This window comes from Plecotus auritus (genome assembly GCF_963455305.1).
Source record: "Plecotus auritus genome assembly, chromosome: 3".
Lineage (NCBI taxonomy): Eukaryota > Metazoa > Chordata > Mammalia > Chiroptera > Vespertilionidae > Plecotus > Plecotus auritus.
Window position 1 is genome coordinate 45,797,362 of NC_137772.1, and position 16,172 is coordinate 45,813,533.

The 16,172-nt window shown below is 41.0% G+C and overlaps 1 protein-coding gene across 1 annotated transcript in view; it reads right to left on the reverse strand.

The window, feature by feature from the left end:
• Window positions 1-16,172, reverse strand: part of DNAJC3 (DnaJ heat shock protein family (Hsp40) member C3) — a 74,016-nt gene that overhangs the window by 43,307 nt on the left and 14,537 nt on the right. Inside the window, exon 2 of the mRNA XM_080660863.1 lies at window positions 12,493-12,603. Within this exon, the coding sequence (XP_080516989.1) occupies window positions 12,493-12,603 (111 nt within the window). The remainder of the gene's footprint in view (window positions 1-12,492; window positions 12,604-16,172) is intronic.

Sequence of the window (16,172 nt, forward strand, 5' to 3'; positions counted from 1 at the left end):
CAATAAAATATATTAAAAAAAAAAATTCTACCCTTCAAAGTCCTGTCATTTGAAAAACATTAAAATATGGAAATCTATATGGCAGAACAGTATACCACGGTACTGAGCAGTTGTAAATGGCACTGAAAACTACCTGAAGTGCTGCTGGGGGAATGTGAGGATGGAGGAGAGAAAACCATATGTGCAAGAAGATAAACAAATGGTCAATCAGCACATGGAAAGATGCTTAACATCACCAATTATCAGGGAAATGCAAAATACCACTTCATACCCATTGGGAGGGAGAAAGGGAGGGAGGGAGGGAGGGAGGGAGGGAGGGAGAGAGGGAGGGAGGATTGGTGAGGATGTGGAGAAATTGGAGCCCTTGTGCACTACTGATGGAACGTAAGATGGTGCAGCTGCTGTAGGGGAGTTCCTCAAAAATTCAACAAAGAATTACCATATGCACCACCAATTCCACTTCTGGGTATATACCCAAAAGATTTTCTTCTTTATACTGTCCATGTATTCCAAAGTGTTTCACAATGAACATGGAGTACTTTCATATTCATTAATTTTTTAAAAAAGAAAATCTCCATGACTTATTTACACTAAGCAAAGACTAAGAAATACTAGAAATAACATGATTTAAGGCTTGACATTTAAACCACACACCATTATCTTGATATATCCAAAATTCTATTATACCATATACATACTAGTGTGTGTGAGTGTGTATATATATATATGTATGTGTGTATATATACATTTATATATATATATATACACATATATATACATATATATATATATACACACACACACACACACACACACACACACACACACACATACATATACATACACACACACTAGTGCGGAATCTCAGAGGAAAGGCAGGGGAGGGTGGGTGGGTGGGAGGTAATCAACCAAAGACCTTGTATGCATGTATGCATAAGCCATGGACACAGACAAGAGGGTGCTGAAGGCCTGGGGAGGGGAGGCAAGGGCAGGCTGGAGGGGGTCAATTGGGGAGATAGGGGAACACATGTAATACTTTCAACAATAAAGAATTATAAAAAAGAAAAAATTGACAATTTCAGTCTGTGCAGGAAAACCTCCAAAGAGGATTATGTATGACATAACTTTTGTATTAAGTATTTGATTATACACATACTAGAGGCCCGGTGCCCAAAATTCGTGCACGGCGGTGGGGGGAGGGGGTATCCCTCAGCCCAGCCTGCACCATCTCTAATCTGGGACCCCTCAAGGGATGTCCAACTGCCCGTTTAGACCCGATCCCGGTAGGATCGGGCCTAAACGGGCAGTCGGACATCCCTCTCACAATCCAGGACTGCTGGCTCCCAACCGCTCGCCTGCCTGCCTTCCTGATTGCCCCTAACCGCTTCTTCCTGCCAGCCTGATCACCCCCTAACCCTCCCCTGCCAGCCTGATTGATGTCTAACTGCTCCCCTGCCAGCCTGTTTGCCCACAACTTCCCTCCTCTGCAGGCCTGATCACCCCTAACTGCCCTCCCCTGCAGGCTTGATCGCTCCCAACTGCCCTCCCCTGCTGGCCATCTTGTGGCAGCCATCTTGTGTCCACATGGGGGCAGCCATCTTGTGTGTTGAAATGATGGTCAATCTGCATATTACTCTTTTATTAGATAGGATAGAGGCCTGGTGCATGGGTGGGGGCCAGCTGGTTAGCCCTGAAGGGTGTCCCGGATCAGGGTGGGGGTTCCCTTGGGGCGTGGGGTGGCCTGGGCAAGGGGCCTGTGGTGGTTTGCAGGCCGGCCACGCCCCCTGGCGACCCAAGCGGAGGCCCTGGTGTCTGGGGTTTATTTATCTTCTACAATTGAAACTTTGTAGCCTGGAGTGGAGCCAAGCCTTCTGCTCTCTCCGTGGCTGCAGCCATTTCTGTTTGGATTTATGTATCTTCTATCATTGAAACTTTGTAGCATTGAGTGGAGGCCTGGGCCCGCAAGGGCAGGTGGAAAGCTTGGCTTCCTCCATTGCCAGGGAAACCCAAGCCTCCCTCCTGCTCTCTGTGGCAGCAGCCATCTTGGTTGGGTTTATTTGCATATTCCCTCCTGATTGACTGGTGGGCATGGCTTGTGGGTGTCGCAGAGTGATGGTTAATTTGCATATTACTCTTTTATTAGATAGGATTTAAAATGTCTGTATAAAATATTTCTGGGGCATTCGCTTTCACTTATTTTACTAGTCAATTTTTAGGTATTTTACTATTCAATTTTTAGGTATTTTACTATTCAGTTTTTAGGTATTTTTAAGACACGATATGGAGTTGTGACCTCATTTCAATGTATAACAATGAACCTATAAAAATAAGGAATCAAATAACAATGGCTCAATACATGAATCAAGTAACAATTTGCTTAGTGGTATCGAGTCACTAAGAATGACAAAATAGAATAGCCTGGCTCTTCACCTTAAAATACCAACAGTTCTTAGAACTAGTGTCCCTTCCTATATCGTTGTATATAAAGTAGCAACTGAATAAGAATTAGTTTAAGAAATTCGTGCTTTTAAATTTGGCATTTAAACCACACACCATTATCTTGATAAATATAAGATTTGATAACCTCAAAAAAAATCACTTTTCCTATTATCCACTCAATATACAATTCATTATTTAAATCACTTGCCAGCCTGCATATAAATACTTGATTTCATTTTAAAACATGTCATTCAAATTGTTACACTCGTTGATTAGAAATTTGAACATGAGGGATGAATTTAAGGTTTAATCCTAAAACTATCAAACAATTCAAATATGAGAAAATTAGCCCTAATAAAGAATATACTACTATCTGGAGAAAACACATCAGGAAGTCAATTACAAATGATGTTGTAAACAGTGGTAGCAGGAAGCAGAAGAACACCAACCTTGCCTGGGTACAAAAATTATTTTTATTCTGGCTCCCAGCTAATCCAATTCTACCTCCTTCGTTCATTCAAACTTTAACTGGGCACAATCAGATATTAAAATAAAAAAATGACCCAGTAATAATGAGATAGTACCTATCCTTAAGAAGTTCACAATCTTTTGACCTGGAATGTGACCTTTGGAAGGTCACCAGAGCATTCTCTGTTTCCTACTGTCTAAATGTGAACAGGAATGCTCATTCCCATTTCATAAGTGATGTTCAAATGTCATGAGAAAGCACCATATGCTTAAGTGACAAATAAAAGTAGACTTGGGTGTTGTTTTTTTTAATTTGGCAAAACTACATAAATGTAATACTGTTGTTGTTCTTTTACCAAGCAAATGGGAAAACCTATCATTTCAGACATGCCCATCATTTAATCTACTTCAGACATTCATTCCTGCCAGATAGGCTTAAAACACTCTGTAAGGTCTATCAAAGAAATGATTTCACACCCTAGAATACATTTCAGACACACAGAACATAAGACATGTTGTGGGAATGAGAGGTGGGGCCATCTTGATACCTGCACTATAGTTTTCTCTAATGATAAATCTCTAAATAAAACTCCTTCATCACATTAAAATGGATGCAAATGTTTCAGAAGACTATTTGAAAAGTGATAAACTACACTCTTTCTTAAATCAAAAATGTTTCCAACAGATCAAGACTATTTCCCAATCAGTTCTGAATCTTAAAACCCATGCCAAAAAATATGAATATGACAGATACAAAAATATTTCAAGCTAAATCACTGACAGATCTGTATCACAAGGTAGAAATAATTACTTGTGTTACTATGCAGTTTTAATACATAAATCTTTTATTGTGTAAAAATATAATCAACAAAACATACCATGCCCAAGTAATTTTCAAAATGTACCAAGTAATTTTTCAAAAATAAAAATGGAAGAGTGTCACAACACAACATAAATAATGTCTGCAACATTATAAAAAATTATTCGTTGATATACAACATGCTGCTGGCCACATTCAATTAAAAACTTTATCATCATTAAAATGTCCATACTACCCAAAGCAATCTATAGATTTAATGCACTCCCCACCAACGGCATATTTCACAGACCTAGAACGAACTCTTCAAAAATTCATCTGGAATAAAAAAAGACCCAGAATAGCTGCAGCAATCCTGAAAAAGAACAAAGTAGGAGGGATCTAAATACCAGATATCAAGCTGTATTACAAAGCCACTGTTCTCAAAACAGCCTGGTACTGGCACAAGAACAGACATATAGACCAATGGAATAGAATAGAGAACCCAGAAATTGACCCAAACCACTATACTCAATTAATATTCAACAAAGGAGGCAAGAGCATACAATGGAGTCAAGACAGTCTCTTCAATAATAAATGGTGTTGGGAAAATTGGATAGATACATACAAAAAAATGAAACTAGACCACCAATTTACACCATACACAAAAATAAACTCAAAATGGATACAGGACTTAAACATAAGATGGGAAACCATAAAAATATTAGAGGAATCCATAGGCAGCAAAATCTCAGACATATGCCGAAGCAATATCTTCACCAATACAGCATCTAGGGTAATGGAAACTAAAGAGAAAATAAACAAATGGAACTACATCAAAATAAAAAGCTTCTGGAGAAACCAAGATGGCGGCATAGGTAAGCACCTAAACTGCTGCCTCGCACAACAATTTCAAAACTACAACTAAAAGACAGAACGGACACCATCCAGAACCACAGGAAAGCTGGCTGAGTGAAAATTCTACAACTAGAAGGAAAGAGAAAAGCTCACAGAGAATTGGCGGTACGGCAAAGGGTCTTTGTGCGCGCAGAGAGGAAGGGCGGCTGAGAGCCTGGCTGACTTTCTCTGGCGGAAGGAGGAAGGAAGCCCCCGACCGCACTGAACCCCAGTTCTGACTGCACTGAACCCCAGTCCCGGGCAAAACCCCGTGGACCCAGGCTCATACAGGGGGAGTATGGACTGTCAGGTAGAGAGAAAGGCACCCGGAGACGCGGAGACCCGGAGGAGCACCGGCAGGCAGGGTTCTGGAGGCGCACGCGCCAGTGTGCACAAAGGCTGTGGAGGTTGCCACAGGCTTTCCCTAGCAAAAGGGAGTCCGAAGCTCCTGACTGCACTGAACCCCAATTCTGACTGCACTGAACCCCAGTTCCAGGCGAGCCCCTGGGGACCCATGCTCTTACGGGGGGAATCTGGACTCTAAGGCAGAGACTCGGGAGCCGGGGAAGGCAGAGGTCTGCAGGCGCGTGCATGCCAGTGCGCACAAAGGCTGCGGAGGTTGCCACAGGCTTTCCCTAGTGGAAGGGAGTCAGAAACTCCTGACTGCACTGAGCCCCAGTTCTGACTGCACTGAACCCCAGTTCCAGGCGAGCCCCTGGGGACCCACGCTCTTGTTGGGGGAATCTGGACTCTCGGACGGAGACTCGGGAGCCGGGGAAGGCAGACGTCTGCAGGCACGCACGCACGCAAGGGCAAGGCTGACGGGAAGCCAAGACTGTCTGCTCCGCCCTGAGACTCCACCCCATCCAAGCTGAGCACAGAGGCTATTGCAATTTAGAAAGTCTAATCCTATAAGGCTGTCTCCAACACCGAACTTCTCCCAGCGTAGACACAGCTGATCCTTACAGCCAACTGGCCTGGAGGTCAATTCCTCCCAGTGATACCAACAACAATCAAGACTTAATTACAACAAGGCTGTACACACAGTCCACAAAGGGGTGCACCAAGAGTGTCCACCTCAGGTTAACTGGGGAGGCCGACCCACTGGGCCATATAGGAAATCTAGCACACAAATCTACCCTACCAAGTCAGGGAAGCAGTGAAAATGCGGCGTCAAAGAAACAGATCACAAACGAAAGAAATGGAGGAAAACAAATGACTGGATATAGAATTCAAAACCACGGTTATTAGGCTTTTCAAGAATATCCTAGAAAAGGCCGATAAATATAACGAGACCCTCGAATATATGAAAAAGGACCAACTAGAAATTAAACATACACTGACTGAAATAAAAAATATTATACAGAGACCCAACACCAGACTAGAGGAACACAAGAATCAAGTCAAAGAATTGAAATACAAAGAAGCAAAAAACACTCAACCGAAAAAGCAAAAAAAAAAAAAAATTCAAAAAGTTGAAGATAGTGTAAGAAGACTCTGGGACAACTTCAAGCGTACCAACATCAGAATTATGGGGGTGCCAGAAGAAGAGAGAGAGCAAGATACTGAAAACCTATTTGAAGAAATAATGACCGAAAACTTCCCCCACCTGGTGAAAGAAATAGACTTACAAGTCCAGGAAGCGCCCAGAACCCCGTACAAGAGGAATCCAAAGAGGGCCACACCAAGACACATCATAATTAAAATGCCAAGAGCAAAAGACAAAGAGAGAATATTAAAAGCAGCAAGAGAAAAACAGTTAGTTACCTACAAGGGAGCACCCATACGACTGTCAGCTGATTTCTCAACAGAAACTATGCAGGCCAGACGGGAGTGGCAAGAAATATTCAAAGTGTTGAATAGCAAGAACCTACAACCAAGATTACTCTACCCAGCAAAGCTATCATTCAGAATTGAAGGGCAGATAAAGAGCTTCACAGATAAGAAAAAGCTAAAGGAGTTCATCACCACCAAACCAGTATTATATGAAATGCTGAAAGGTATTCTTAAAGAAGAGGAAGAAGAAAAAAGTAAAGATAAAAATTATGAACAACAAATACATATCTATCAACAAGTGAACCTAAAAATCAAGTGAATTAAAAACCTGAGGAACAGAATAATCTGGTGAATATAATAGAATCATGGGAATAGAAAGGGAGTGGACTGATAATTCTCAGGGGGGAAGGGATATGGGCGGGGGGGGGGGGGGTTTCAGGAAGAGACTGGACAAAAATCATACACCCATGGATGAGGACAGTGTGGGGGAGGTAAGGGCAGAAGGTGGGGTGGGGACCAGGTGGAGGGGAGCTATGGGGGGAAAAAGGATAAACAATTGTAATAATCTGAATAAAGATTTATTTTTTAAAAAAAAGAAGTAAAGGAAAAAAAGAAACTCTATCAGAAAAAAATAAAATAAAATAAAAAGCTTCTGCACAGCAAAAGAAACCATCAGCAAACCAACACGAAAACCCACTGCATGGGAGAACATATTTGTCAATGTTATCTCCAATAAGGGTTTAATCTCCAGCATTTACAGGGAACTCATACAAATTAACAAAAGAAAGATAAACAACCCAGTCAAAAAATGGGAACATATCTAAATAGATACTTTTCGAAAGAGGACATAAGGAAGGCCAAGAGACATATGAAAACATGCTCAAAGTCACTAATGTCACTAATCATCCGAGAGATGCAAATCAAAACGACAATGAGGTACCATCTCACATCTGTCAGAATGGCTATCATCAACAAATCAACAAGTGCTGGTGAGGATGTGGAGAAAAGAGAACCCTCGTGCACTGCTGGTGGGAATGCAGACTGGTGCAACCACTGTGGAGAACAGTATGGAGTTTCATCTAAAAACTAAAAATAAAACTCCCATTTGACTCAGTGATCCCACTTCTAGGAATATATCCCAAGAAACTAGAAACACCAATCAGAAAGGATATATGCACCCCTATATTCATAGCAGCACAATTTACCATAGCTAAGATTTGGAAACAGCCTAAGTGCCCATCAGCAGATGAGTGGATTAAAAAACTGTGGTACAGAGAAACCAAGATGGCGGCATAGGTAAGCACCTAAACTGCTGCCTCGCACAACAATTTCGAAACTACAACTAAAAGACAGAACGGACACCATCCAGAACCACAGGAAAGCTGGCTGAGTGAAAATTCTACAACTAGAAGGAAAGAGAAAAGCTCACAGAGAATTGGAGGTACGGCAAAGGGTCTTTGTGCGCGCAGAGAGGAAGGGTGGCTGAGAGCCTGGCTGACTTTCTCTGGCGGAAGGGGGAAGGAAGCCCCCGACCACACTGGACCCCAGTTCTGACTGCACTGAACCCCAGTTCCAGGCGAGCCCCTGGGGACCCACGCTCTTGTTGGGGGAATCTGGACTCTCGGACGGAGACTCGGGAGCCGGGGAAGGCAGACGTCTGCAGGCACGCACGCACGCAAGGGCAAGGCTGACGGGAAGCCAAGACTGTCTGCTCCACCCTGAGACTCCACCCCATCCAAGCTGAGCACAGAGGCTATTGCAATTTGGAAAGTCTAATCCTATAAGGCTGTCTCCAGCACCGAACTTCTCCCAGCGTAGACACAGCTGATCCTTACAGCCAACTGGCCTGGAGGTCAATTCCTCCCAGTGATACCAACAACAATCAAGACTTAATTACAACAAGGCTGTACACACAGTCCACAAAGGGGTGCACCAAGAGTGTCCACCTCAGGTTAACTGGGGAGGCCGACCCACTGGGCCATATAGGAAACCTAGCACACAAATCTACCCTACCAAGTCAGGGAAGCAATGAAAATGCGGCATCAAAGAAACAGATCACAAACGAAAGAAATGGAGGAAAACAAACGACTGGATATAGAATTCAAAACCACGGTTATTAGGCTTTTCAAGAATATCCTAGAAAAGGCTGATAAATATAACGAGACCCTCGAAGATATGAAAAAGGACCAACTAGAAATTAAACATACACTGACTGAAATAAAAAATATTATACAGAGACCCAACAACAGACTAGAGGAACACAAGAATCAAGTCAAAGAATTGAAATACAAAGAAGCAAAAAACATTCAACCGAAAAAGCAAAAAGAAAAAAAAAAATCCAAAAAGTTGAAGATAGTGTAAGAAGACTCTGGGACAACTTCAAGCGTACCAACATCAGAATTATGGGGGTGCCAGAAGAAGAGAGAGAGCAAGATACTGAAAACCTATTTGAAGAAATAATGACCGAAAACTTCCCCCACCTGGTGAAAGAAATAGACTTACAAGTCCAGGAAGCCCACAGAACCCCAAACAAAAGGAACCCAAAGAGGACCACACCAAGACACATCATAATTAAAATGCCAAGAGCAAAAGACAAAGAGAGAATATTAAAAGCAGCAAGAGAAAAACAGTTAATTACCTACAAGGGAGCACCCATACGACTATCAGCTGATTTCTCAACAGAAACTATGCAGGCCAGACGGGAGTGGCAAGAAATTTCAATGTGATGAATAGCAAGAACCTACAACCAAGATTGCTCTACCCAGCAAAGCTATCATTCAGAATTGAAGGGCAGATAAAGAGCTTCACAGATAAGAAAAAGCTAAAGGAGTTCATCACCACCAAACTAGTATTATATGAAATGCTGAAAGGTATTCTTAAAGAAGAGGAAGAAGAAAAACGTAAAGATAAAAATTATGAACAACAAATACATATCTATCAACAAGTGAACCTAAGAATCGAGTGAATTAAAAACCTGAGGAACAGAATAATCTGGTGAATATAATAGAATCAGGGGCATAGAAAGGGAGTGGACTGATAATTCTCAGGGGAAAAGGGTATGTGGGGTTCAGGAAGAGACTGGACAAAAATCATACACCTATGGATGAGGACAGTGGGGGCGAGGTAAGGGCAGAAGGTGGGGTGGGAACCAGGTGAAGGGGAGCTATGGGGGGAAAAAGGATAAACAATTGTAATAATCTGAATAAAGATTTATTTTTTAAAAAAAACTGTGGTACATCTACACAATGGAATACTACGCTGCTGTAAAAAGGAAGGAACTCCTACCATTTGCAACAGCATGGATGGAGCTGGAGAGCATTATGCTAAGCCAGTGGTCGACAAACTCATTAGTCAACAGAGCCAAATATCAACAGTACAACGATTGAAATTTCTTTTGAGAGCCAAATTTTTTAAACTTAAACTTCTTCTAACGCCACTTCTTCAAAATAGACTCGCCCAGGCCGTGGTATTTTGTGGAAGAGCCACACTCAAGGGGCCAAAGAGCCGCATGTGACTCGTGAGCCGCAGTTTGCCGACCACTTGCCGACCACGGTGCTAAGCGAAATAAGTTAAGTCAGAGAAAGATAAATTTCACATGATCTCACTCATTTGTGGATTATAATGAACAACATAAACTGATGAACAAAAACAGATCCAGAGACAGAGAAGCATCAAGCAGATGCTCAAACCTCAGAGGGAAGGTAGGGGAGGGTGGGGGTAAGGGCGAGAGATCAACCAAAGGACTTGTATGCATGCATATAAGCTTAACCAATGGACACAGACACCAGGGGAGTGAGGGCATGAACAGGGGGTTTGGGGGGGACGGAGGGGCGAGGAATGGGGGGATAAGGACACATATGTAATACCTTAATTAAAAAAATAAAAAACTTTAACATCAATTTCTAATCAAAGATGAAGTTAAAGAAATAAAGTACATTATAAAATTTAGAAGTTGGGAGGTATAAACACTTTTATGAATAAATAAACATTTAACTAACTTTTTATATAATTAGTTTAAAGCAATGTATTAGCATATAGATGACATTTTAACACAAAAGATTAGCATTCATTTTGAAGTAGCACAGCCCTATGATCTGCAGCAGTAACTTGTGCATAGCTTGTTAGTCTAGAACAATTCACTGTTAGCTAAAGGCTCTCACCAAATCACTGGGTTACCTGAAGCAGCCAATGTGGCCATACTAAATGTTATGTTTGGTGAATGTGACAACTGCAAGAGGATCTACACTTCTTTTCTGATAAATACATATCTCCTAAGAGATTCAGCAGGCCATGACACCACATCACCCTATCACTATCTGTTATATATTGTCATCATATATAATTTAAACTCTATTTTCTATAGTTAGTTATGAACAACAGTGTTTTACATAAACTAAAATGATGAATGTCTGAAACCACATAGGTCTTCCTCAGAAATTATGACATTTGTACCATTTTAAAATCATTGCTACTCACCAAATTATGAACCAAGTGACATAGCTATTCGAATTCTGGATGCAAACATGTTTCACTTTTTCTCTTTACTGAATTTCACAAAAAATTACTTTAGTTTTACAAGTCTACATCTTTCAGTGAAGACAATAATATTTTATTGGGTATTTTGGGGAAGAGCCAGCTCAAGGATTCTTGAATGGCAGTGATGCTAAAGAAAACTAGGGAGCACTAGCTAGTTTGACTCAGTGGATAGAGCGTTGGCCTGAGGACTGAAGGGTCCCAGGTTCGATTCCGGTCAAGGGCACATGCCCGGGTTGCAGGCTCGATCCCCAATGGGGGGCGTGCAGGAGGCAGTCAATCAATGATTCTCTCTCATTATTGATGTTTCTCTCTCTCTCTCCCTCTTCCTTCCTCTCTGAAATCAATAAAAATATATTTTAAAAAAATAAAAAAAAACCTAGGGAGTCATTTTAAATTATTTTAACAACTAGAGGCCCAGTGCACAGATTCATGCACCGGTGGAGGTCCCTCGGCCTGGCCTGCGCCATCTCGTAATCTGAGACCCCTCGGGGGATGTCGGATGGCTGCTTTCAGCCCGATCCCCGCAGGTCAGGCCGAGGTGCACAAATCCATGCACAAAGCCTCTAGTATACATATAAGATCTTTGGTTAATCTCTTCCTGCCTTCCCCGCTTCCCTCTGAGATTCATCAGTCTATTCCATGTTTCCATGCCTGTGCATTGAGTGTCTGCCCCCTGGTGGTCAGTGTTCTTCATAGCTACCAGTTGAACAGTCAAATGCTCGCTTAGGCTTTTATATATATAGATACACCATGGCCCATAATGTTTCCATTAATTGTGGGATTAAAGAATGCAAATAATAGCCCTAGCCTGTTTGGCTCACTGGATAGAGTGGCAGCCTGCAGACCAAAGGATCCCGGGTTCGATTCTAGTCAGGGGCACATACCTTGGTTGCAGGCTCCTCCCCAGCATGGGCCCTGGTCAGGGTGCATGCAGGAGGCAACCAATCAATGTGTTTCTCTCACATCGATATTTCTCTGTCTTTCCCTCTCTCTTTCACTCTCTCTAAAAATCAATGAAAAAATATCCTCAGGTGAGGATTTAAAAAAATAAAAAAGAATGCAAATCATAAAATATAAAATAGGTAGAAAGCATAACTTTCTGTGGTTGTAGGAAGAATCAATATTTTTAAGACATGTTTTATCTAAGAAAAGAACTGAATATTTTTTAATTACCATGCTGCAGCACTTAAGACAGTTCAAATCACCAGAAAAGTAACTATTAGATTGATTATCTCAAGTCATCAAGAAAATTAAACTGTATTTAGTAAAATATTTTAAGAGGCAGAAAATTATGTAATGCATTGAAAAAGGTTTCCTGTCAAAATTATCTTGAATTATTCTTGGTATTTATAGTAGCAAATCTCAGTTACTACCTGGAACGTTCTCTCAGGCTAAATACACACGCATTCAAGTGTTATGCACTTATTTTACTAATCTATTTCACTGAAAATCCTGCAAATATTTTTAAATGTTGTATTTAAGCATTAAATAATGTTTAATTTAAGTGTTATTCTAAAAAACAGCTATTAATTAAAATTTACTAAGATGGCCACTGAGTTTTTTACTTCCAAGATACAAACCTACTGCAGCATGAAATTGTGATAACGCATCAGCTAGCTGTCCAGCAGCAAGCAATTTCTTCCCCAATTCGAGATGTTTCTCAACATCTGCATTCACTCCACATTCGGCACCTAAAAACAAATTAAAAAATAAGTTAATTGTCCATGGACCAAGATTGAATTCTAAAGAATAAAATGTTAAAGCTATAATTATCTGTCTCAGAAATTTATCAAATGAGAAAAGTAAAAGGAGCTGAAAAGTAACCTAAAGAAAGTAACAATAAGGCACAAGCATGCTTCATTTTATAGAATATAAGCAACCCAAAAATATACCATATTAACCTAGTCAATGAAAAGAATGCAACCAGTCTACAAAATATAAGGGAAACTATACAACACAGTAGTAGTAAACCTATGTTGAACAACGAAATTACAACTGCTTTGTTACACTAGACTCTCACTTTAATGAATATTATCATGACCACTATAATATTCAAGTACTTGCTGAGCACCTACAATGTACCAGGCACTATTCTAAGTATTTGAGATAAGTGCAAAGCAAACAAAAAAATGCGCCACTCACAGTGCTTGGCATTAAAGGAGGAAACAGACATAAGAAATAAGTAAGTTACATAGCACGTTAGGGAAAAGTACTATGGAAAAGCAGAACTGTGTGATGGGGGTCAGCAGTGCTGGGCTTCCTGTTTTACATAAGGTGGTGAATGGTGTGCTTCATGGAGAAGCTGACATTTGAGCAAAGATTTAATTGAAGGAAGTGAGGAAGTCAACATGCAAGTATCTAGGGAAAGAGCTTTTCAAGAAGAACCAGGTCATGTGCCAGAAACAGCAGGAAGGCCAGAATGGCTACCACAGAGCCAACAGGGGAGAATATAGTATAACATGAAGTCAAAGTAGAGGGTCTATGTCTGGCTTCGGTTTCACTCTGGGTAAAATGGGGAGCTACTGAGGAATTGTGAGTAGAATAACATGATCTGCCTGGCCAAGCCAATTATTATAATAATGTGCTGCCTCTCTGCTTTGAATTCATCTTTTAGTACTTGGCTGTAAAAAATTGAGTTTTTAAGCATTTCTTTATACAGCACAATGTTACACTTTGTTAGAAAAGGGCACTGAAGGGGCATTGCAAGAAGGACACCTTCTGGTTCCCCTTACTGCCTTTAGTTTTTTCTGGCTCCTGCTTCATGGTACGCATGGGAAGGACATCCAGTGGTACACTGCCATATGGCTATATGCCCAGGGATCCAGTCCCTCAGCAATCTGGCAGCCTTGGCCAGACACCACCTCCCTACGAGGACACCATGCACTCGAGGCTTCATACCCACAACAGCACCCTGACTTCCCCTGCATACAGCTAACCAACCTGGGCTCACCTACGAGTATACTTGAGAAGGTTGCTTCCTGCTTGCCCAGATACTGTGGACCAGTTCTTGCCCAGCAACTCAGCAAACTGTTCTACCAGCAAACTCAGCTTCTTCAATGAGGTCTGAACCCCAGCCAACTGTAAGAATATCCTTTAGAGTTCCCTTTACATGTTTATAGTTACTCTCCTTTCACAACTTAACATTTCTTTATATTAAACTTCCCCTTTTAAATTACTATGTGGTTTCTGTCTCCTGAGACAACACAGACTTATACACATTGGTAATAGGAGTGGTCCCAGGAGACAGACTCACAAAGATGGAATTTGACAATTGTTTTGGTCATGCCCTGAGCTTACTAGTAAGTGCAGTCGTGAGCTCCTTGATATATGAGAAACATTATTAGCAATCCATTGCAGGTCTTGGAATAAAAATAAATCAAGATATCACTGTGGTTTGCAGTGAGCAAGTGCTGAGGCACATGCCTTGGAAACCCAAATGTCTGCTGCTCTAGACCATAAAGAATAGTGATGTGGGGGAGATTCTTCTGAGTACACTAGGTCACTTAGGAAAAAAAAAAAAAAAAAAACAAGCTCAAGTCTAACTCTCAGCTCAATTCTCTAAGAGAGCCATAGCAGCTCTAAAACAATCTCGTATTTTTTGAAGCCACAGAGCTAACTCAGCTGAAAATAAAACAAAAAGTTTACTTTTGAGGGTTGTTAAATTAAAACAATAGTTGAATTCACAGAATCATCTTTTCTCCTCTGAAATTTAGGACATGCATTAGTAAACAATGGAATTCTAACACTTAGAATGAAGACATTTAGTTTGACCCAGATGAAACTAACCAACTTAAACCCCTTCTGAGCCTCCCTTACCAGAAGTAGCTCACCCTCCCATATCAGAGAAGACTAGCCTTCCACCACTTAAAATTCCTAGCATAACCTTACCTAGGGCAAATACCATGAAAGGGGATATCCATTTTCATTAAAGCCTACCCTAACCACTCCCAATGTCACTAAACAGGTATACACTATGACCAAAGGAAATAGATTATACAGCAAAAGAACTGTAAGATTTTCATGATAAACTAACAGAAACCCTTGGAACATGTGTGGAAGTGGATTCTAAAGGTGTTAAACCAAGCAGGGTGAAATATAACACTATATCTGGTCTAATTCACTGATATGTGCCCACTTACTATAGCAGAGGTCAGCAAACTGTTACTGTAAATAAAATTTTACTGGAACACAGCCATACTCTTTCATCCCACATTTTCTATGGCTTTCATGCTTTAATGGCAAAGTAGAGGAATTTTGACAAAAACCATATGGCCCATAAAAACTAAAATATTTACTATCTGACCCTTTACAGAAAAGATTTGCTGACTCCTGTACTGGAAATCCCAGATTTAATTGTATTAGCTCATGCAGATGAAGGTAGCTCTAAAACTTACTTGGTTGGCTGACTCAAATTGGACCCAACAATGAGCTATGTTTTAATAAAACTAAGATTCCAGAGAGTTTCTTAGCACAATAAGGAGGGACTCAAAACCTTTACGAGACAGAAAAGTTGGACTGGATTTATCATTTACACACCAACCTCCCACTTATGTTCCAAACAGGGCCCAGCAGACACTCCATTTACTAATGTGTTCAGAAATTATTAGTATACCACCTGCAACCTTTTCAAAGCTCTGTGGTCACTCTCCTTTGTAGGACAGGTATGAGTAGGGGATGCCACCAGTGAGGCTGGCACCACTGAGACTGGCTTTCTAATTTCAATGGGGATGATGCAATCCTGAAGTAGCTGAAGCTTAATTAGCACCACTTCACCACCATAAATCAGGAGAGCACATCAACTATAAATGCATCAACTACAGAGGAGAATCTTAACAATCAGGTATAAAATGACTTTGTGGATATCAGTCAACTTCCTTCCCCATGATACTGGTGCCTATGCAACGGACCCATGAACAAAGTGGCCATGGCAGCAGGAATAGAGGACATGAATGGGCTCAAAAAACACAGCTACTCTTTACCAAAGCTAATCTGGCTGACTGAGTACCTAATCTGACAACACTAGAGAACAAACCTGAGTTCCCAATACAGCACCATAGGGGTGAAGTTGGGGGGACAAGCCAGCCACTTGGTAGATTGATTATATTGGCTCTCTTCAATATGGATCACCTTCACATATTCAGCATATGGATTTTCCTGTAACACTTCTGCCAGCACCACCATTGATAGACTCATCATCATGGCATTCCATATAGCTTTGTATCTAATCAATAAACACGTTTACTCATTTCCCAGCAAAGAA